Source organism: Malassezia globosa, assembly GCF_000181695.2.
Source record: "Malassezia globosa CBS 7966 chromosome Unknown mgl_sf_5.2, whole genome shotgun sequence".
Lineage (NCBI taxonomy): Eukaryota > Fungi > Basidiomycota > Malasseziomycetes > Malasseziales > Malasseziaceae > Malassezia > Malassezia globosa.
Genome location: NW_001849867.1, coordinates 251,685 through 273,941, shown reverse-complemented (window position 1 = coordinate 273,941; position 22,257 = coordinate 251,685). Strand labels below are relative to the sequence as shown.

The 22,257-nt window shown below is 49.9% G+C and overlaps 11 protein-coding genes across 11 annotated transcripts; 6 read left to right on the top strand and 5 right to left on the bottom strand.

The window, feature by feature from the left end:
• Window positions 1-111: 111 nt before the first annotated feature.
• Window positions 112-2,532, top strand: MGL_2323 (uncharacterized protein; the record flags this gene model as incomplete). The annotated part of the gene is made up of 1 exon (XM_001730475.1): window positions 112-2,532. The coding sequence occupies one exon, from the start codon at window positions 112-114 to the stop codon at window positions 2,530-2,532; it is 2,421 nt and encodes an 806-aa protein (XP_001730527.1).
• A 1,096-nt stretch (window positions 2,533-3,628) lies between these two features.
• Window positions 3,629-4,084, top strand: MGL_2322 (uncharacterized protein; the record flags this gene model as incomplete). Its single annotated transcript, XM_001730474.1, has 1 exon — window positions 3,629-4,084. One exon carries the CDS (start codon window positions 3,629-3,631, stop codon window positions 4,082-4,084), a length of 456 nt encoding a protein of 151 aa, XP_001730526.1.
• Window positions 4,085-5,011: 927 nt separating this feature from the next.
• MGL_2321 (uncharacterized protein) lies at window positions 5,012-8,515 on the top strand (the record flags this gene model as incomplete). The annotated part of the gene is made up of 1 exon (XM_001730473.1): window positions 5,012-8,515. The coding sequence occupies one exon, from the start codon at window positions 5,012-5,014 to the stop codon at window positions 8,513-8,515; it is 3,504 nt and encodes a 1,167-aa protein (XP_001730525.1).
• A 360-nt stretch (window positions 8,516-8,875) lies between these two features.
• On the top strand, window positions 8,876-10,300 carry MGL_2320 (uncharacterized protein; the record flags this gene model as incomplete). The annotated part of the gene is made up of 1 exon (XM_001730472.1): window positions 8,876-10,300. The coding sequence occupies one exon, from the start codon at window positions 8,876-8,878 to the stop codon at window positions 10,298-10,300; it is 1,425 nt and encodes a 474-aa protein (XP_001730524.1).
• Window positions 10,301-10,788: 488 nt separating this feature from the next.
• On the bottom strand, window positions 10,789-12,021 carry MGL_2319 (uncharacterized protein; the record flags this gene model as incomplete). The annotated part of the gene is made up of 1 exon (XM_001730471.1): window positions 10,789-12,021. One exon carries the CDS (start codon window positions 12,019-12,021, stop codon window positions 10,789-10,791), a length of 1,233 nt encoding a protein of 410 aa, XP_001730523.1.
• Window positions 12,022-12,526: 505 nt separating this feature from the next.
• MGL_2318 (uncharacterized protein) lies at window positions 12,527-14,445 on the bottom strand (the record flags this gene model as incomplete). Its single annotated transcript, XM_001730470.1, has 2 exons — window positions 12,527-13,710; window positions 13,974-14,445. The coding sequence occupies 2 exons, from the start codon at window positions 14,443-14,445 to the stop codon at window positions 12,527-12,529; spliced, it is 1,656 nt and encodes a 551-aa protein (XP_001730522.1).
• Window positions 14,446-14,694: 249 nt separating this feature from the next.
• Window positions 14,695-16,152, top strand: MGL_2317 (uncharacterized protein; the record flags this gene model as incomplete). Its single annotated transcript, XM_001730469.1, has 1 exon — window positions 14,695-16,152. One exon carries the CDS (start codon window positions 14,695-14,697, stop codon window positions 16,150-16,152), a length of 1,458 nt encoding a protein of 485 aa, XP_001730521.1.
• Window positions 16,153-17,246: 1,094 nt separating this feature from the next.
• Window positions 17,247-18,311, top strand: MGL_2316 (uncharacterized protein; the record flags this gene model as incomplete). Its single annotated transcript, XM_001730468.1, has 1 exon — window positions 17,247-18,311. The coding sequence occupies one exon, from the start codon at window positions 17,247-17,249 to the stop codon at window positions 18,309-18,311; it is 1,065 nt and encodes a 354-aa protein (XP_001730520.1).
• A 95-nt stretch (window positions 18,312-18,406) lies between these two features.
• MGL_2315 (uncharacterized protein) lies at window positions 18,407-19,213 on the bottom strand (the record flags this gene model as incomplete). The annotated part of the gene is made up of 1 exon (XM_001730467.1): window positions 18,407-19,213. The coding sequence occupies one exon, from the start codon at window positions 19,211-19,213 to the stop codon at window positions 18,407-18,409; it is 807 nt and encodes a 268-aa protein (XP_001730519.1).
• Window positions 19,214-19,787: 574 nt separating this feature from the next.
• MGL_2314 (uncharacterized protein) lies at window positions 19,788-20,855 on the bottom strand (the record flags this gene model as incomplete). The annotated part of the gene is made up of 1 exon (XM_001730466.1): window positions 19,788-20,855. The coding sequence occupies one exon, from the start codon at window positions 20,853-20,855 to the stop codon at window positions 19,788-19,790; it is 1,068 nt and encodes a 355-aa protein (XP_001730518.1).
• A 274-nt stretch (window positions 20,856-21,129) lies between these two features.
• Window positions 21,130-21,942, bottom strand: MGL_2313 (uncharacterized protein; the record flags this gene model as incomplete). The annotated part of the gene is made up of 1 exon (XM_001730465.1): window positions 21,130-21,942. The coding sequence occupies one exon, from the start codon at window positions 21,940-21,942 to the stop codon at window positions 21,130-21,132; it is 813 nt and encodes a 270-aa protein (XP_001730517.1).
• Window positions 21,943-22,257: the final 315 nt, after the last annotated feature.

Here is a 22,257-nt window from a genome sequence, read left to right as displayed (position 1 = left end):
ACACGCACTTTCATGCGTGTGTGTGTTGGTTGTTGGTTGCTGAGATATTCGAGGCACTCGAGTGTTGGTCTGAGTTGGCTACGATTCGATCGCGGTGAAGCCATAGAATCGATGGACCAGCGAGGCTTCTCGCCCAAGAAAGAAACGTCTCCGCTGAAGCGTTCAGCCATAGCCTATGGAAATGGCCCCGCTTCTGGAAATATGAGTGCACAGATGGCCATGCCAAGTCTTCGGACACCTAGTGGCATGAATGTGGCTAGACCAACCGAAGTCAGTGTGCCGAGTGAGCCGATTCAAACCTATTTGCGGATCCGACCGCCATCCATTGATGAACGCGACAACCGTGAATCAAGTGCGCCATCATATGTCGAAGTGCTCTCTGATACACAAGTGATGATGCATGCGCCGCCAGAAGTTTCGCTATCCAAGTCACGCTTACGAACCAACCCTGCAGCACCAGTGAAGTATACATTCTCACACGTATTTGCACCTCATCTTCAGGAAGAAAATAACGCGTCTCGCAGCCAGGTGCAGGCAGATTTCTTCACAATGACGACGTTGCCTCTTGTACAGGATGTGTTGAAGGGAAAGAACAGTCTTGTCTTCACATATGGTGTTACCAATTCAGGAAAAACATACACAGTGCAAGGCCTTTCGCGAAATGGAGAAGCTGGGATCCTTCCTCGTGCTTTGAATGTCATCTTCAATAGCATCCATGGACGCGAATGTACGAAGGCCGTGCGGCCAATGGGCCTGAATGGCGTTCAACCGGGTGTATCGGATCCCAGTCAAAGCTTGCTTTCCGGTCGTATACGCCCACGCACCAGACTCAAGCAGCGTCTGAATCCGATAATGGGACAAGGCAGTACCTCTATTGACATCGCCAATGCCATCAACACAGGGATCTCAGATACAGCGAAGCAATCAGACGAGTCATGGCAGAATCACGCTACAAAAGTCGACGTTCTTGAAAATGTCCGTTACAGCGTATGGGTGAGCTATGTTGAGGTGTATAACGAAAAGTTGTATGATCTGCTCGAATCACCCACGCCATCGCTGCTGTCTCGTGTGGAACATGACGTGCCGGGCGCTGACACAGATCTAGGCGCTCTAGCCTCTCCATCCGTCCCAGCAGCAGCACGTAGACCGCTTCTACTAAAGAGCGAAGCGGAAACCGGGGGCAAATACGTGAGCGGGCTCAAAGAAATCAAAGTTAACAATATCCAAGAAGCCCGTGAGCTGCTCCGGTGTGGTCAAGAGAACCGTTCCGTCTTCGGGACGATGGCGAACCAATCCAGTTCACGCTCACACAGTGTCTTTACAATCAAAATCCTGCGAGAAAATACGAGCGTCGAATTTGCGAGCAGCGATAGCGCTGGTCTTTCTCGCAAGTATTCTGTGTCGCGTCTAAGCATAGTAGATCTAGCTGGAAGCGAGCGAATCTCTAACACTGATATTTCAACAGGTCCACGTCTTAAAGAGGCCGGCAGCATTAACAAAAGTCTTATGTGTTTAGGGCAATGCCTTGAAACGATGCGCAAAAACCAGGCCCGAGCAGGTATCGGCGCATCGCTCTCTTCATCTCGTTCTGAAGAGTCACGGAAAAGGCGACCAAGCATTGTGCCATTCCGGCATTCAAAACTCACAGAGCTATTCCAGTCTTTCTTTATGGGTGACGGCAAGGTCATCATGATTGTGAATGTCAATCCTTCTGGCACAGGCTTCGAAGAAAGTTCTAATGTCATGCGGTTCAGCGCAATGGCAAAAGAAGTGGGTATCCAAGTTTCATCTCCTGCGTCAACGGCCACCGTCGGACCATCTACGTCTTGTTCTGACTCGTTAGGATCGCAACACGTTTCAGATGCACCTGATGCAAGTGGCTTAGATGCTAGTTTCAACACAGAGAAACTCAATACGTCTGATGATGACGTCGACAACGACGATGAGGAGCAAGATGAGTTCGTAAATATGCTTCTTGCTGAAAATGAGCGCTTGCGCCTACGCTGTGAACGCGCCGAGAATTTATGTCGAATTGTGGAAAAGAATGTGCGTGACGAAATGGGGCAACAGTTGGAAGCTGGTCTAAAAAATATGCAACGTTTTTATGAGCGTCAACTTCAGGCAGAGATCGATGCAAGCGACGCTTTCATGGACCGGAAAATTGATCTGTTTGCTCGCCTCTCGCAAGCTGTTGAGCATGAACCATCCTCTGCAGAATCTAGTGCATGTGACGAAAGTGAAGATGCAGCGTCACCCGCGGCCCCATCCCAGTTTCTTGCTGAAAACCATGATTATGTGAATGTATCGCCAGGCTCTCAAAAACAGACATCCCGTAAATCCAGCCTCAAATCTACCGTGACGAGCAGTGATGAATCGCATGATACCTTATTAGTTGCTAATACACCCAGCCCCTCGAGACGCTTTCGAAAACTGGCTCAAAGACCGGCTATTCAGACGGATGAAATGGACCAAGTTGCTTTTGGTCTCGTTGATGCGGCAGCCCGAACTAACACACACCGGACGCTACGGTAAATAAAAGGGTTTTCATAGTGATGAAAATTTGGGGACAATCTCGAGCTTCTGGAGGAAGTGGAGCGGAGCATTTGTATTTCGTAGTTCATGCTCCATCCATCGATGTCTTCGTCGCCAACCAGCGGGGACGTCGAGGCCATTCATTCATCAAGTATGAGTGCAACACCAGAGCTCACAAACAAGGAACGCCGCATTGCGCGTAAGGCTGAGCGAAAAAAGGAACGTGAGGAGCTGGCGATGAAAAAAACACAGATAGATTCACCTGAAAAAGTGTCAAAAAAGCGAGCAAAAGAAGAAACTCTTACGACCAACGCTTCTTCAAGTCTGGATTCAAACGAACACCCTGGCATGGAGCATAAAGACAACAATGAAAATGCACAAGAAGATAAAACTGAGGAAGTGGAAGCTATTTCACATAAGGAACGACGGAAGCGACGCAAAATGGAAAAGCAAGCTGTCGCTTCAGCATCGCAGTCGACAGAATCATCAGCGCCTATCCCAAGTCGGCCGCAACGCAGTGCTTATAGCGTGTGGATCGGAAACCTAGCATTTTCCACCTCTGCGGACGATTTAACTGAGTGGCTTCAAGATCAGGGCATCGAGGGCATAAGCCGTGTACACATGACATCTGGTGCACGAAAATTCGAGCACAACAAAGGGTACGTTAGAGATCGAAAGTTTTCCACTCTTATATTCTAGATTTGCGTACGTCGATTTGCCTTCGGAAGATCAGGTTGAGCGGTGTGTGGCACTTTCCGAATCGCAGCTGGGGGGGCGGAATTTATTGATCAAGAGTGGGACCGACTTTCGTGGCAGGCCTGGCTTGGACCCTACTGCCGCGGAACTAGGAAGCATTTCTAGCATTGACAGACAAGGTCACACAGGTCTCACTAAGACGGCGCAGCGCATTCTTCGAAGCCAGACCCGTCCACCAGCGCCGACTCTGTTCGTTGGGAACCTGAGCTTCGAGACAAAAGAGTCCGATATATTCGACCTATTCGAAGGTTCAGCACGTCGGCGACATGAAGAAGCGTCGTCGTTTGATGAATCAAATCCAGCACCTGTAGATGGTGCTGCGGGTATCCGAAAAATTCGCATGGGGACCTTTGAAGACTCAGGCAAGTGCAAGGGATTTGCGTTCATCGATTTCGACTCTGCCACACTCGCCACGAAAGCGCTCATTGAACCACGGAATAGTCGCTTGTTGGGGCGGTCCCTTCAGCTCGAATTCGCCGGACAGGATGCTGTGCGGCGAGGCGCATCTAAAGACCTTTTACCGGACTATGTACCCACGCGGCGTCGGCGACGTTCACACGCAGCGGACTCTAAGGAAATGGATTCGATGGAGGATGATGCTAGTGCGGACGCCAACAAACAAAACGATGATGCTGGTGCAGATCAAGGTGGAACCGCGCACTGGGATGCATCCGTATCTCGTCGCAAACAATCAACCCAGCCGCGCCGTGTCCGACCAGGTGCAGCGAATGCATCGGCGCCTCGTCAGACCTATGGCATTGTTCCCTCAGAAGGAAAGCGGACCACGTTCGAGTAATATAGAAAAAAATGGATTCAGCAGCGCGTGATTTTTGGCAATTTTACAACAAGTTTCATTCATTTACGATATGAAATACTTTAATTTTTAAATGCTGATTGATCTCTTCCAGGACCCCTTGGTCCAGTGTGATGCCTTGCTTAACTAAATATAGCGCACAAAAGGCTAGCTGACAATATTTTACATGAGAACAAAGGGCCAATAGATGCTTGGCAAGACACTCTTCAACGTAGTAATTCGAAGACGCCATTCTTCGATTCATCTTTTTTGAGCCCGCGTACGGTCCTTGTGCATATGCCTACGGCCAAATAGAATGGAGACCGCATGCATTGGACCTGTCACAGAGCCGAACTTTGGTCAACCTCCACTTCCACGAATGCCTAACGTCAGCATTGGTTGGCGCGCCAAAGATCAGCATGTTTGATAATCCCCCATACACACCACTATTTCTCTTTGATTCGAACTACTCAGGATCTCGTTTCGCAACGAGATCCCATGCCACTCTCAGCTAGGCTTGCGGACTCATCGGTGTATTTCCTAAATGAGCCTTCACCGTATATATCTTTGCTCCCTTCGTTAGAAGACCATCTGTCGGAAGACCGGCCGTCCGCCGACACCGTGCGTACTCCGAAAGATACCCTATATGTTACGCAAAGGCTCCGATCGGGAGCCCTTGGATCATCCAATCAGGGCCTATCCGATCTCCATGATGAATCTGTACGTGCGCTCTTGTGTTCAACATATCTCTTACACTTGCCTTAGACTTCATTCTCGCAGGGCCATGCGTCGCGAGCCTTGAGTCATCGACGTTACTCCGTCAACTTGGGCGAGCCGATTACCTATGAAGACCAGCGTGCACGAGTGCGTTCCCGCAACACTGTAGCTACACTCTTCCCTAACAACGTGAAGCCTGGGATTCCTTCGTCCATGAACATCGGCACTGATCGAAGTATTTCCTCCGAAGAGAAAGCTCTCATCGAACAGATGCAAGCTGACGCGGATATCGAAGCGTTGTTCAAGTCGTACCAAGCGCTTTCTCAGGACGTGCAAAGTGCTGCGGGTGCAGAAGCGCTTGTCACTGCCGCGGCACGTGTGCGACAACCTAACACCGATGTCGATGCCATCCATGCGCTCTATGCGTACATGTGCCACCATGGTCCATCTCCTACCGAGGGTGTATATGCTGTTTTGACGGATCTTTTGTGTCAGCGTGACCATGAACTGTATGGACGTCCTGGTTCTTATGCTGAATACCCTGACTATTTCGGCCTGGCACTGCAAGTGACCACCGATGCGTACGGTGCAAAGAAGCTACCGAGTTCGACAACTCTTTTCAATCAGCTTTTACGCTGCTGTATTCCCCGCGGTGCTATAGATAAGGCTGTGTCGGTTCTGTCGCTCATGGAGAGCTGTTTTTGCGTTATCAAAGACACTGACACTTACTGTCTTCTGTTACAGGTGTTCATGAGTGACGCCGTTCCCACCCTATCTGGACATTCGTTCGAGGACCGACAAAAACATTGCCTCGAAGCCTGCTTACAGATATTCCGGGCGTTTGAAGATGTTGTCTCAATGGTGTCACGCAAGGATGCTCGGCCTGATGAATGCAGTTTGGAGCGATGCGCCGACGTGTGGGCGACGATGATCGATGCATACTTTGTGCTAGGGGATGTGTTTGGTGCTGTCGCTCTCTTTGAGCGGATGATTGCTGAATCCACAAAAGAGCCTTCTGTGCCTGCCATTGACGAACAGATTGTCAGTCACATGGTTATGGGCTTTGTTCACGTCGGTGACGCCCGTGCTGCGATTGAATGGTTGTATCATCTGGATGCATCTCACATGCCCGCACCGAGCTCGGAGGCGTTGGAATGCGCTGTATCCGGAGCGATTCATACACCATCCACGGATGCAGCTCTGCTTATGCGGGATGTGGGGCGCATATTGATTGCTCGTGATGCACCTGCCACCGGTTTGCATGCTGCTGCGTCGAGGTGCGTGACAAACCTCGCATCCGTGCTCGAAATGCGGAAAGTGGAACGGTCGCTTAATGCCTCTGATATAAGGTCTTGTTACGAGGTATTAGAAAAACTTGCACGACTATTGTTTTGTTCGCACGATGCGGACCATCCTCTAGCATCGCGTCAGCAAACCGCGCCTGTATCCGCCATCTTGCGTCTTGCTGCGCACAACTCCATGCACGGCTATGCTGAGCGTGCAGGACAGCTGTTCCAGCTCAGCACTTTAGCGTTGAGACATAGCGATGCATCGTCGCCAGCTGTTGTCAGTCTCATGTGTGACGCGTGCCATTTGCCGATGGCGATTGCTGATGCGGCGGCATCAGCGCCACATGCTCTCAGCGGTTCGTGTGTTCGTCTCATTGCGCTATCGTCGCTTGTTCTGCCGGCAATGGCAGGCCTTTCTGGCTCTTTGGTCGGCACAACTAACACGGCTGTTGTGCGGCAGTATGAAGCTGCGAGCCGAGACTTGCACGGCGACCTTGCACCACTAGATCTTGATGAAGCCGCGTGGAAGCGAATTGTAGATGTTTTTTGTTCGGTGGAGAAGAGCAGTCCAAGTACGTATCCCGGTCCAGATGGATATACGGGCCTTGGCAAGCTTTTAGCCGAAGTGTCTCGCTTGCCACGGCCTCCGAATTTGGATTTGGAACTTATCAAGTCTATGCTCGAGGCCAAGTATGGACCTGATGGTGCCATTATTACGCAGGGCTGGCTTAGCAACTCGACAGCTGAATCGTCATCCGCACCCAGAAGGGCCTCTTCTCCTTCATCGCCCACGCCGTCCAAGGCCCCTTTGTCTCAGCCGACTAAACCCATGGAGGCGCTGTTTTTGGAGGGAAGGCTTTCGCCTCACCTGCCGCCTGTTAAATCCATTGATCAGGTCTTAACACAGGCGATTCAAAGTCTTGCACGTCCACATAATCAGGAGGAACATGCCACCGACTTGTATGATCGGCTCAAGGACAATATTCAACATGGTCAATATCCGACACCATCTTCGCTTGCCGTATTAATTAATGCGTTTGGACGCAGTGCTCAAGTCGATCAAATCGACGAGTTGTACGATATGGCGTTACACGTCCTTGCTTCCAAGCCATCAGATGAACACTGGCGAACGCAACAATGGACGCAGCTCGAGGATGGAATGATCACTGCTTTATCTCATGCAATGTTAGGCCAGCGTGCCAATGCCCATCGACTCCGCATGATTGCTGCAAATCAGGTGCCTAGCGCTAGCGCATACGCGGCACTAATTGCCACAATCCAGGAACGTACAGATGACGCGATCGTCGCGGAAGAGCTCTTCAACGAATCTCAGCGTTTGGGTGTGCGTCCAACAACGTATCTATTCAACACCATCATTTCCAAACTATCGCGTGCACGAAAAGTCGAACAAGCACTTCGACTGTTTGATACAATGCAAACATCAAATTTGCGACCTAGCAGTGTAACGTATGGAGCTGCTATCAATGCATGTGTTCGCACTGGGGATGAGGCGCGTGCGACTCAGCTATTTGCAGAAATGGAAGCCCAGCCGATGTTCCAACCACGCGTGCCTCCGTACAATACCATGATCCAGTATTATGTTCACTCCGTCATGAATCGCGACAAAGCGTTGCATTATTACGAAAAAATGCAACAAGCAGGTGTAAGACCTAGCGCGCACACCTATAAGCTGCTTCTTGATGCATGGGGCACTATCGAGCCTGTACAACCTGATCGTCAGCAAGCCGTGTTTGCTCGTCTATCGGCTGATCGCCTGGTCGGCGTGCAAGGCACGCACTGGGCATCGCTCATTCATACCCAAGGTGTTGTGCTACATGATCTAGAGCGTGCGATGGAAACATTTGAGTCAATCGCGAATCGAGCGCCAAGAATCCCGCGTGGCAATGCGCCTCTATCTACTGTGCCTGATGCCGTCGTGTTTGAGGCTCTGTTTGCTGTTTTTGTTGCACATGGCCGCACAGATCTCATGCCGACTTACCTTGCGCGCATGGTCAGTCAGGGCATATGGCCAACCGCATACATTGCGAATCTTTTAATCAAAGGCTACGCACAAGATGGGCCAATGGGACTTGTCGAGGCTCGCCGCGTATTTGATGCTATGATTGATCCGCCAGCTGGCATTGCTGCTGCTGGTAACCATTTGCCGCGGCATCATGGCGCTGGCGCTTTAGGTATACGGCGTGAACGACTCCCCGCTCACTCCAGCCGACAGGAACATGCCCCGGATCGGGCCAATGTGTTGGGAGCGCTCGTTAACCGTGAGCCAAGTACCTACGAAGCGATGATTCGTGCTGAGCTTGCTTATGGCCACACTGATCGAGCACAAGCTATACTGACTCGTATGAAAGCTCGCGCTTTCCCTGCTGCTCTACTGAATCGTGTACAGGCTATGTTTGACCGTACATAATTTTTATGAGAAAAAATGGTGTGACTAAACCGCCCGTGTGCTTCAGCTTAGTTTGCTATAGGTCCAATGAGCGCGCCTCTTTGTGACCTAATTTTACAGGGGTTGAGCTTTGCTAACATGATTAGCCTATTCCTTGATGGCCGATTCGCTGCATCTCGTCGAATTCGCTCCAGTGCATCTTCACGTGAAAGTAAAATCCAATAGCTTGTGCATGGCAGAGTTTCTCATGTGGAGGCTCACTTGGAATCTGCACGCTCTATTTCTACGGTATTAAAGATCTCAAGATAGTGCAGTGTTACGCTGCTATTCCAAACAGGGAGGGGGGTAAAGTAGTATTGTCATTTTTTTCTGTCGCATATCATGTTGAGGTCACTGATCATGCGGCCTCAAAGGCTGCTGATTCTTTTGGCTACAGTCGTCACAGTCGTGCTTATATCTTCCTTCTTCTCTGTTACTTCATTTAACTCTTCTAAGCATATCCGCACTCGGCTGAGACAACTGCCATCGTATTTACGGAATCAAGTATGCCTGTCATCCCCCTATGCCGAAGATCAAACATACAATGCTCTCGCAAAAAATGCTAGTGTCTATAGCATCGGGCGTTATGCCATTAAGGATGAACAGGGAAACTATCGACCACCTGAGTTCAATGCCGCAACTGTGAATCAGGCACCTCGAGCGAAAGCTGCGTTCATTGCTCTCGTCCGTAATGACGAGCTTGAAGGCATGGTGCAAAGTATGCAAGAATGTACGTGTCTGAGAACTAGTTTATATCGTACTGACATATCAGATGAGTTTCGTTTTAATCGCAAATACAACTACCCATGGGTGTTTTTGAACGACAAACCTTTTACGAACCAGTTTAAACGGGAGGTGCGGAAACACACTCGTGCGCCTGTTTATTTCGGCGAAGTACCAAAAGAGCACTGGAGCTACCCGGATTGGATTGACCAGTTCAAAGCATTTGAGAGTCGAGTCGAAATGATGAAGCTAGGCGCACCATATGCTGGATCGGAATCATACCGGCACATGTGCCGATGGCAAAGCGGCTTCTTTTTCGAACACCCGCTCACATACCAACTCGATCTTGAGTACTATTGGCGTGTTGAGCCTAATGTGCACCTCACCTGTGACATTGACTATGACCCTTTCATGTTTATGAAGATCAACAACAAAGCTTATGGCTTCACAATTGCGATGGTCGAAATTGACACTACTATTCCCACTCTTTGGCAAACTACCCTGGATTTTGTAAAAAAGCACCCCGAGTATTTGGCGCCTGACAATGCACAGTACTTTATAATTGATGATGATAACTTGGAGGACTCAAGCTACAATATGTGTCATTTCTGGAGTAACTTCGAGATTGGCGACCTGCGCTTCTTCCGGAGCAAGCAGTATAAAGATTATTTCAAACATCTCGATGATTCCGGTGGATTTTTCTATGAACGTTGGGGCGATGCACCAGTCCACAGCATTGCCGCATCACTCTTTTTGAATCGCACGCAAGTGTATCATTTCAAAGATATTGGCTATTCGCATGGCGGAATGGGTCATTGCCCGCTAGGTGAGGAAAAATACCACCAAAGTGGCAAGTGCGATTGTAACCCTTTGGAAGCCATCACCATTACGGAAGGTTTCTGCATGGGAGATTGGTGGTTTGCTTCGGCGGAAGGCCGTCCACCTGAGCGCAAAGAGTATGAGGACCTTATTCGACTAATGGAAGCCCAAAGCAGTGAAGAGGAGAGCGAGGAGATGTCCGAGCAGGAGGAGTCTGGTGATTAAATGGGAACTTTTGCAGATGCGCGATACGTCATCGTAAGCGTGCTTTTTTATGTTGGAACAATAACGAAGTCTTGATGCTTCTTGAACCAGTGGCTGTGGATATCTTTGTTCGTGTCTTGCCTCTTTACGCGTTTTTTACAATTGTATTTACGCATTTGCTGTATGAATTTTCTTTCATTACGTCGCACTGTCTGACGCAGGCCATCTCGTTGAGTATGTTTGCTGCAGATACCTCGTCTTTTTCGCGAGTAACTTGAAGAGACCTTACAATGTGTTGTGGCTTGTACTAATCTTAGCTACTCAAATCTCGGTGCTTATCGCATTCTTAAAGTTGGCAAGAATGACATGTCTCAGAGAACGCATGGACTATCACATTGCTATGTCTACTCAAAGGAACGTGATCAGAATTTCCAATTTTTCAGGACCGTCTTATGCTTTGTATGCAAATACGCACGAGGTAATAGAAATGGAATGTATAGACTGAATCCTTACGAAAAGCCGCGGCTGCCTCCGTAGGCCTGTGCCAGATACAGAGCTCGCCTTCTTGCGCCATGGCCAGCACCTCCAGCCTGCTCTCGCTCCAGAGCTGCCAAAGCATCATGCATGGTCACCCGAGCGCGCGCAATACGTTCCTGTTCTCTCTTTGCTGCTTGACGCATGGCGACGTCACTCCATGCACCTGCATGAGCAGCTTGCGCTGCTGGAGCACGGAGGCCTGCACTAGGTGCGAATTTTGGTTTTGGTAAGGACGAGTTCGTTTTGGGCGAGCTTGTTGACTCTGCTTGCTGTTGGTGCGATTGTTGCTCACCGGTCTCACGCACACGAGAGGGTGTGCGGGTTGCTGGCGACTGAAGCCAGGAATATTTAGATGTCACGTTATTAGCACCCAGATGTCGCATAGCCGTGCTATCGGCAAGTCGTTTTCTCACGTCTTCGGACAAATTACGAGAGGATGTGCTCGATCGCTTCTTATTTTTCGGAGTTGCATCATCGCCACCAGCTTCCATGGCAGCTGCTTCGTTTTCTTCGCGTTCAATGCGCATTCGACGCCAGTTACCTTCTTCAATACGTTCGGCCTTCTCGATTCCAGCTAGTTGTTTCATGGGGTTCGATAGCATTTCTTCATGATACATCGCTTTCTGAGATCCATCCGGGAGCAACTCCGAGTACATTGGTGGATTTCGTTGATGTGAAGACCACGCACGGTGTCGGGATGCACGAATCATGGACTCTAGTAGATTACGGAATCGCATTCGGGTTGCAACCGAGAGGTAATCAAGAGTAGTTGCGTCCACCTTCAACCCATATTGCTTAGCGATCCGGTGCACCATACTGGACAAAGGGTATACGTTTAGGTATAAAGCATGTGCAAGTCCGGCAGAGTTGATGACAGAGGCAGCGTGCGCATCATCCCAATGGGCTCCATTTTGTTGGATAAACGCTTCTTCTGCACGTAAGTCCACACCGCTATAGCCCATAACATCAATTAACTGGTCGTAGCTTGAGCCTTGAGGATTAGAACTGGATGCAGGCACTTGAGAGGGCTGTGACGTGGACTGCGACTGCGCTGAAGATTGATTTTGGCCCGCAGGCAAAGGGGAGAATCGGGATAAATGAGATTGATGTTGTTGTTGCTGCTGTTGTTGTGGGGGTTGCTGAGGCTGATGTTGAGAGTTCTGCTGCTGTTGCTGCTGCTGCTGCTGTTGTTGTTGCTGACGCATTGCTTGTAACCGTTGAAGCGAGAGGGGCAGAGAGGAGGATGACGGGCTGCCCTGAGAAACAGCTGCATGTAGAGTGGCATTGTCTATTCGGGAAGGGAACGGTATCCCGCTCTTCGTTTCACTCCGTTGAGCAGCAAGGGTTGGCGAGACGATCAAGAATTCGTGGGTGACATAGTTGTCATGGGTGATTCATGGCCACCATATCCTGGCTGAGGCGAGAGACTGGGCCGTGACGACGTTGGCACACGCAGCATGAGTTCATCCAAGGGGTTCTCTGTTTTGATCCGCTTTAGAGGCGTCGCATCATGCGAATTATCTCCCATCCCTGCTCGCTTCTCTATCGCGCGCTCGAATGCCTGCTGTGTACGTAGGTGCCAGTGGAAGCCAGGGTGGATGACTCGCCACTACATAAACTCGATAGATTCCCACTTCACTTCCACCGACAATCACACGCTAGGCGGGGCAGCATTCAGAGTCACGTGCACTACATGTGATACAATATGGCCTACGACGAGAACAGACGCTTTTCATAGTGCATCAAGCCATGGACCCCGCCTTCGAGCTGAGCGCTTGCAGTCCGCAGCTCAAAGCGCACAGCACCTGATGTCACAGAATCGCGCAGGGCATCGACACTCGGTACGCCCATATCTTGGAGCGAGTGCTGCAAGCCCGTGTACAGATATGGCAAGAACTTCTTGATGCTACCCTTGTCCTGAACGGAGCCTGACACACCCTGGGCCACCTTCACAGCGTCGCTTTCTGAGAAGTAGCGCTGTGTCGCCGCATTCTCAGCCGAAACATCGGTACCGACCTGCTCGACTTTCTTTGTTGCACGACCCGTAGCACCATCGAAGCGACGCTTCTTGCTCTGGTGTTCCATGGCCTCGATAGAGCCCATACCTCGGTATCCCTTCAATCGCTGCCCCTCACGGTAGAAGTACTCACCAGGACTCTCTGTTGTACCAGCCAGAAGGCCACCCATCATCACAGCACTCGCACCAAGGCAAAGCGCCTTGGCAATGTGTCCCACGTTTTGAATACCACCGTCAGCAATTACTGGCACGCCGAAACGCTTAGCATATTCGGCCACCTGGCGCACGGCTGTGCCTTGCGGACGACCCACAGCCATGACTTCTTGTGTAATGCAAATGGATCCACTACCCATTCCAACACGTAGAGCATCAGCACCTGCTTCGATGAGTGTTGCAGCCTGTTCACGAGTGACGACATTGCCAGCAACAACTTGCAGTTTGGGGTATGTCTGTTTGATCCAGCGGATCATTTCTACCTGGTACGTCGAGTTTCCCTGCGAAGAGTCCAGCACAACGACGTCCAGACCAGCTTCTTCCAGCATAGCAAGTCGCTCACGGTCGTGCGGGCGTGTTCCAATGGCTGCTGCACAGTAAAGTTGTTTGCTGTCGGGTCGCTTCGATGCAAGTGGATAGTCCTGGTTCTTCATCAAGTCGGAGCGAGCGAGCAACGCAATCAAGTCACCTTCGGCATTCACAATAGGAAGCTTGCCTTTCTTGCTATCACGCAGAATGCAGTTTGCTTCTTCCAGCGTGATACCTGTGGGCGCTGTCACAAGCTCACGCGTCATCACTTCAATAAGTGGCGTCGATGGATCACGGAACTGTATATCACGAGCCGTCACAATACCCACAAGCTTGCTCTTCAATGAACCCGTCTCTGCCAAGTAAGTAAGCATGTCCTGAGACTATACAACGTGCGAGGAAAGGGCGCCCTTCAATAAGCCTAGGGATTGAATGAGCCGGACCACATCGAATCAGCGGACATAGGTAAACAAAGGAGTCTGCATCGACACACCCAACTCAGGTGTGACCTTCGCAGAACGAAGGTTACAGCAGTGAGAAAGTTTTCATCTTGATGTGTCCCGCTTCATAACCCGTTTGGCTTTATTCCCCCTTGCTCACGCAAAGCCATACACGTACCTGTAATAGGAATGCCCGCGAACCCTAAACGTTCCTTGATTTCGAGCACATCACCAACCGTCTCACGGGGGCTCAGAACAAGCGGTTCAGTGATAAAGCCGTTTTCAAAAATCTTTACTTTGCGCACCATGGCTGCTTGTTCTTGTGGTGACATGTTGTTGTGGATCACACCCATACCGCCCATAAGAGCAATAGATATGGCCATATTGACTTCCGTGACCGTATCCATAGGACTCGAAATAAAGGGCGTATTCAACACGATGTCCTTCGTTACGCGTGTTCGCAGATCAACCTTAGAGGCTGGGAAATCAATGTAGCCAGGGAGCACCAAGAAGTCATTATATGTAAGACCCCCATTCTTGCGGGAGTCAATTAGCTCTCCAATGCTCAAGCCATCTCGGTTTTCATATGATCCGAGCTCCTTCTTAGCAGCTGAAGGTGGCAGGATATCTTCACCAAAAACCTTGGCCATGCTCCACGACTATGAGGAAGGAGGTGAGGAAACCTGGATCCCTCAGAGCCCTCTAGTGCTTGTGTGGAAACTTGCTATGCAAGGGAAAAAAAAAGGAATAGAAAATTTGTCGATGTCCACGTGGGTCCACGTGGGCATCGAAACCCAAGTCCAAGTGTCGTCACAATGTGACGAAAGAGTCGTTCGTCGCCGACGTGGGCGAGTACTTGTGCTTGACTCATTACTTTGTCGCATCGTTAGACTGCCATCATGAGCAGCAGCACAACAGGGCCATCCAGCACAGGTGCTGGAGCCGTTTCAATTTCCAGCACAAGTTCCTCGAGCTCGCGTGAAGCGCGTATTGCTACACACTCTCACATCAAGGGTCTCGGCCTTGATGAGCATGGCATGGCACTCCCAAGCGCTCGCGGGTTTGTAGGCCAACGGTCAGCGCGCGAGGCATGCGGTCTTATTCTCGATTTAATCCGACAAAAAAAGTTCGCGGGTCGTGCCTTGTTGCTTGCCGGTGGGCCCGGCACAGGAAAGACAGCACTTGCTCTAGGTATGGCACACGAGCTTGGACACAAAGTGCCATTTTGTCCTATGGTCGGGTCTGAAGTGTACAGTTCTGAAGTGAAGAAAACTGAGGTTCTTATGGAAAATTTTCGCCGCGCAATTGGCCTTCGTGTGCGTGAAACGAAAGAGGTGTATGAAGGTGAGCTTACAGAGTTGACGCCGACGGAAATGGAAAACCCGTTGTCCGGCTACGGAAAGACCATCGTGCATGTGGTTATTGCACTCAAGACAGTCAAGGGAACGAAACAGTTGCGCCTTGATCCCAGCATTTATGAGAGCATACTAAAGGAGCGAATTGCAGTCGGCGATGTTATTTATATCGAGGCCAACACGGGTGCTGTGAAGCGGGTTGGTCGCTCCGATGCTTATGCAACAGAATTCGATCTGGAAGCAGATGAATATGTGGCTCTCCCGAAGGGAGATGTGCAGAAACGGAAAGAGGTCGTGCAGGACGTGACACTTCATGATCTTGACATGGCCAATGCGAAGCCACAGGGCGGACAGGATATCATGAGTGTTGTGGGTCAGCTGGTCAAAGGTCGCCGCACGGAAGTAACTGACAAGCTGCGCAACGAAATTAACCGAGTGGTCGACAAATATATTCAACAAGGCATTGCCGAACTTGTGCCAGGTGTCCTGTTTATTGATGAAGTGCACATGCTCGACATGGAGTGTTTTACGTACTTGAACCGAGCGCTTGAATCTACAATTAGTCCACACGTGATCCTCACAACAAACCGTGGCCAGTCGACTGTACGCGGGACTGAGTTTGACGGTGGTTTGAGTGCTGGAATTGTCGCACCGCATGGCATCCCACTCGACCTTCTTGACCGCTGTATGATTGTGCGTACGTTGCCGTACTCAGATGAAGAAATCCGGCAAGTCATACGTATTCGCACAGCAACTGAGGGTATTGCCGTGAGTGATGATGCCATTACAAAATTGACAGAACTTGGCACACGCACGTCTTTGCGCTTTGCCTTGCAGTTGTTGGCACCTGCTTCGGTCCTTGCGAATGTGGCTGGCCGCTCAGAAATCACCATTGACGACGTGAGCCAAACAAATGGGCTCTTTTTGGACGCACGCTCATCGGCCCGTCAGCTTGCCAGCGGAACTAGCGCCGAGAATGCAGCCATGGATGTGGTGTCGTAACTCTAGGATCTTGGCACCTCTGGAAATACAGGCACCGTGCGTTTTTTTGGCTGGAACATGCGCATACGCTTAGCATAGAATTCGCGATGTAGTGCATAATGTGCATGAAGAGGTGGTTCTTTCGATGTCGTTGAGGTATGGGTGGCCGTGTGGTCGGCAGTTTGTTCGAGGTGATGCGTATGTTGTGTGGCCGGAAGAAGGGACGAAGATTTGGGATATGCAGTGCCATCTCCCTCTGCAGCAGGCGGCACATTCGGTGTCTGGGCTGTATTTAAGCTAGACGTCGTCAAATTTGATTTTGCATCCAATGGTGCCGGCTTTGTGCACGTAGCAAAAGCACGGTCATCAACGTGTGAGAGACACACGTACATGAAGTCATACTGAGGCACGTTCAGAGACACGAGCACAAATACGGACGGTCGATGGCACACAAAGCAAGAATTGGGAGTTCTTGCCATCCGAAGCATGTATTCATTAGACAATCGTGGTTGCGGCATCACCATAAGCAAAACGACTTGGGACGTTTGCGCCACTGCTCAGTAAACCTGCAATGATTCATGAAATACGCTTTTGGCAGCGCGCGGATTGGCGAATTCATCTTCGAGATGAATGCCACCTGAGTGTGGAGATGGAACAGTCGACAGGGCTGACGACACGGTGCACGTGACATGCAAGTGCGGCATTATGACTTAGGTAGGGGCACGTTTGAGATGGGGGAGGTTGTGTTGCGTGTCACACTGAGCCTGGAGATATCAGCACATTCTGCTTGAGCCTCCAAGTGGTGTTCTGGAACTAGGTTTGGGTTCCACACTCGTTTGTTGGCTGGAACGGTGCTAAGAAAGCATCTCAAACTATGATGAACAAAATCCCAGGTATCTCGCATGTGCAGAACTTTACAACAAGAAACCAAGTCAAGAAAGGCGATCAGCGCAGCAGCACACCTGGCCTGAAAAACGATTTGATCATTCGTGCTGCCCGGGGCCAAAAAACCGAGCGTGCTCCTGTCTGGGTTATGCGCCAGGCAGGTCGCTATTTGCCTGGTACGTTGCATTAGCACAACTGTTTTGCGCGGATTGAAACACACATGACTAACCATGATAGAATTCCGCAAAATTCGCGAGCAGTTTGAGTTCTTCGAATGTTGCCGCGACCCAGAAGTGGCATCGGAAATTACAGTTCAGCCAGTAAGGCGTTACGACAGGCTCTTGGATGCCGCTGTGATCTTCTCTGACATTCTCGTCGTGCCACAGGCTATGGGAATGGAGGTTGAGATGGTGCCGGGCAAAGGCCCAACGTTTTTGCATCCGTTGGAATCACCCAAGGATATGGCGCGTTTAAAGAAGGTGGATATTCAGAAAGATCTAGGCTATGTGCTTGACGCGATTCGTTTGACTCGAACCAAACTCGCTGGTCGCGTGCCTGTGATTGGCTTCTGTGGTGCACCATGGACGCTGATGGCGTACATGATCGAAGGCGGTGGCTCGAAGACGTGGGAGAAGGCGAAACGCTGGCTCTTTGACTATCCCGAGGAAAGCAAGGCTTTACTCGATCGCATTGCGGACGTATGCGCTAGTTTCCTCGTTGCCCAGATTCTTGCTGGTGCGCAGCTTGTTCAAGTATTCGATTCATGGGCTGGCGAGCTGACGCCTTATGATTTCCGCACGTTTGCTTTGCCCTATCTTCGAAACATCGCTGTCGACGTGAAGGACAACCTAGCGCTCAAGTCCGTGGAGCCACCGCCCATGATTGTGTATGCAAGAGGTGCGGTGAATCATTCGCTTGTGGAAATTAGCCGCTCGGGCTATGATGTCGTTGGTATTGATCATACCGTCGAGCCAGCTTGGGCACGCCAGTGTCTCGCGCAGGCTCAATCCAGCAATCGGAAATTTTCTGAAGTGGAAGTAAACAAAGGTGCGCAGCATCGGATTGCTATTCAGGGCAATTTGGACCCAGCTATTCTGTATGCCCGACCAGAAGTGATCCAGGACCGCGTTCGTCGTATGTTTCAGACTAAGACGGGCGGCTTTGGGGGCCAAGGTGCACTTATTTGCAATTTGGGACAAGGCATCACGCCCGGTGTGGATCCAGACCATCTCCGGGTGTTCCTGGAAGCTGTGCATAGGGTGAGCAAAGAGATGGCGGACAACAATGACGACTAGTTCATACACTTTTGCACATCTCTTCCTAATACACATTATATACATAATTTGTGTATATTCATCTATGATATCGAAGTTTGCGACTCTCATCCGCCTTATTTTGTAGCATCAAAATCAGTGAAGACTTCATCAAATGACTGAATCTGATCATCAAAAGAGTTGCCTGACGTCATAGGTAGGGCTGGTTCGGTTTCCTGCCACAATTCCATGTCTGGATAAAAACGATGCACATGACACTCCGCACCAAGTGTCATCATAGCCATGATCGGATTTGTGATAAGTCCCATGATACCACCAAACAAGAGCTTAATAAATGTAGGAGTCCATGTTCCACGCAAGTCGTCATCTCCATATAAAGGCTGAGTGATCGCGATAGCTATTGGCCAGTACCACCAAAATGTGATGACGGCCCACCAGCCACCTTGCAAGGCAGTCCACAATAGGCGCTCGAAGCGGTGCCGTACTGTCAAACCACGTTCGAAAATAATATTGCGCTCACTACCAGTGCATGTGGCACGCAAGAACCAAAGACAGAACTGAGTGAAGCGCGATTTGTTTTCCGCATTGCCCATGTACAACAAGTGTCCTTCCGCCTGAACAACACTAGGCATTTTAACACCAAACCATGAACCAGTGGGCATAGATGTAGATGGGAAATGCATCATGGGCGGCCATGGTCGCGTTAGTGAGCGTGTTCCGTGCCGAAGATCAAAGTTGCACAAATTTGACGTCACAATATATGTGATGATTTGTTGGATTACGACTGTGACTCCCATGTCACCAGCCAACGTGTTTTCGTTGAGCGGCCACATCTTAATGGGTTTATTTGTTGTTCGGTACATCGCGCAAGCCACTCCAAAATTGGCAGCACCCGAAAGAATACCAGCTCCAAAGGTGTGCATAACAAACAGGTAGAAAATTTGCTGCGGACGAAGCGGACCCAAAGACACCCATTCTTTCCAACTGCTCGAGCGCTTCGACACCACACCTGTCGATTCATACGGTGCAGCAAAACACAAATGCTTGTCTTGCGGCACATAAAGTCCAGCATCTTTCTCAATCTGACGCTGCGCGTCACCACCGGGACTCATTGCGTCCTGCAGGTGTTTGGAAACGACCAGTGAGCGCGTGGCTCACGCGGTTCGAGTGTGGCACGCGCACGTAACCCATCAAGTCGGAGCCTACAGTCACGTGATAACGCTTGTCGCAAAGACCAGCTTGCTGTGTGTATGCGTGACAAGGTTGGATCTATCAGGCGAGCCGGGGAAGTGCGTACAAAGTTCGTATGGCACGTCAAGAAAACAAGATGATAAGTTAGTGAGGAATCATGGCTAAACAGGGGCAATGTCAGAATCTTTACTGGCGAATGAATAATGTTGATGCTGGTGGATAGCCTTGAACTCTTGCATCATGTCGAAAGGAGAACAGCCCTCTTCTAAGTGTAAATCAATTAATGGGCGTAGCTGTGTTATACATTCAAGCATCTGGACAAGGGTGAGGGATGACAGTTAGCATATATGATAAAGAGCAACCTGAAATACGAACATTCACAAAAGGGACCATCTCTGGTGGAAATCCATGGCCGTCAAGGACTCTGAGCGAGCTGAGTCGCGGTCTGGGAAGGAAGAACTGCGGCAGAGGTTCGCAACAAGACTCGCGATCAGAGTAAGAATACATTAAAGGCAAACTAAGATGCCATGCATTGTCTTGTCCATTTGAAAGCTGAGGCGAGTCCATGCGAATCTTTTTTGAGGGACGTTCGTCGGAGCTGGACTCGGAAGAATCTTTGTCTCGTTTCATAGTTTTGCCATATTCTAAGATTTGTTCCACAACTTTTGGAGGTATCTCTCGCGTTTCAAGATACCCCATCATTTCATCAAATGGTACATACATTCGCTTCGCTAGCGTACTGAAGCAAAGGTACTGTATTCGCAGGTTCGTGTGTAGTCGAGCGACGAGTCCATCAGCATTTCCGCGGACACCTGGGGGAGCTGGTACATATTGTACTTTGGTATAAGGTGTCAAGAGAGCACGAAACATGCCGACCATATGGCACTGCCACCCATTTTCATATACAATCATAAGCAACATATGGTTTGATTCCACAATGTGGGTGGTGTGTTTGTCCACACAGGGTTCAGGAAAGCTCGACTCATACGAGCCTTGGGGCGGTGGTGGTGGATGTGATGGGTCACAAGCATACTCACGCATTTCTGTAAATTGCATACGCATCACACGCATGCTGTGAGTTGCGCAAGACGAGAAAAAGTATGGTAGAAATTCGCATGCGATGTCGAATTTTTGCCTTTGCTTTGTATCTTCATTCATCATAAGCATGCGCATTGTGCCAGTGGGAACATAGTATTCATCAAACATTTGTTTCCAATAACTCAAATCCAGTCCCTTCTCAGTAGCGGGCATGAGCTTTCCAAAATACAGAATAATTCGGTCTTTTGCAACTCCAGGTAAGAAATGGCCGGCCAACTCTGGGCAGTATCCGGGCCTTGTAGCTACATCGACAAGTTCACTTGAGTTCCCTGTCATGGGTACCTGAGGGGAGCCTGTCATCGATGCCAATGTCGGACGCTCCGTGTTGTGACACGCTTCCTCTTTTAACGGATCATGTCAGGTACTTGTTTTCCACTAAAAAGATTTGTCGCGCTCAAAATTTTGGGGTAATGGGATTTATGCATTTATTGACACAAATGAACGACTATCATCCCATACGCGTTGATGTCCTTGCCTATGCTTGTTGGCCCCCCACAATTAATTTTCTTTTACATCCGACGTCATTCCATCTATCCCTACGGGCTCCATATCATACATATGGAGCAGCGGCCGACATCGGAGGGGCGCCATATGAATCATACATGCCACCGGGAGGAATGGCGCCAGCGTTCACTGCTGCATCTGTAGGTTGAAATAGCATGCCCAACTCCTGAACGATTTGAGCAGTTTTGTATTCTAGGAGGGAAAGAGCCGTGTCGACGATTTCAGCCGGGTGTAGACTTCCCACAGATTCGACGTCGAAGTAAAATCTCGAGGCCTGCAAATTGGGATCGAAAAGCGCACCCTCTGCAGGCGGTTCTTCCTCCCGCGCATTCTTGCTCTCGGGCCATTCTTTTTTCGCGTCGAACTCGTACCACAATGTAGTATGTCGTAACGTATTGTGCGGATCATACTCAAACCCAACGGCAGACACAGGGGACCATTTTGCATGTTCTTTGGCAAATCCTTTTCGAGCAATGCACCGAGCTTTGATGTGCTGCCCTTTGCGCAGCTGCACGATCACCACGCCATTCGCATTGGGGTCGTCCTGTCCTACAGGCTTTCCAAAGTCTGGATGCCGCGGAGCAACAGGCCCGAAGACTGATTCATCAGAATACATATTCGCAATCGTGTTGCTGCGGATCAAGTCTTTCGATGTCACGAGCATTGCTCCGCGATCTGAGGTGCAAAGCGCATCCAATGAAAGTTCCACAGAGCATCGATCACATCCATCTTCACACGAACACTCGCGCTGATCAATAAGTACTTTAGCCGTATCCATGCTCAAGAGCGGAATCATTCCAAGCCTGTGTGCAAGAAACTCGTCAGGAAGGACAGTCGTGTTGATAGTGATTTCTACCATATCAATTGCTTTATTGTCAGCACACGTGCAGTCAAACGTACCGACAGTGGGCACATCTGCAATGAGAGTTCGACGAAGAGAATTTGCGAAACTTATCTATCAGTGGCACTGCTCATCAATACAACGTACCTAAGGTCGCAGTTCTCCAGGATGAAATCTGCATGCGAATTGTTGATCTCGCGAATAACCACATTCGGCGCTTTATCTTGCGCGAGATTCGCGCCATGGTTTGGCAGCGCCATGGCCTGAGGCGCATACATGAGGTACGATTGTAGGAGTGAGGGAGCGTAAAGCCACTGCCGTGCACCTGTCCTT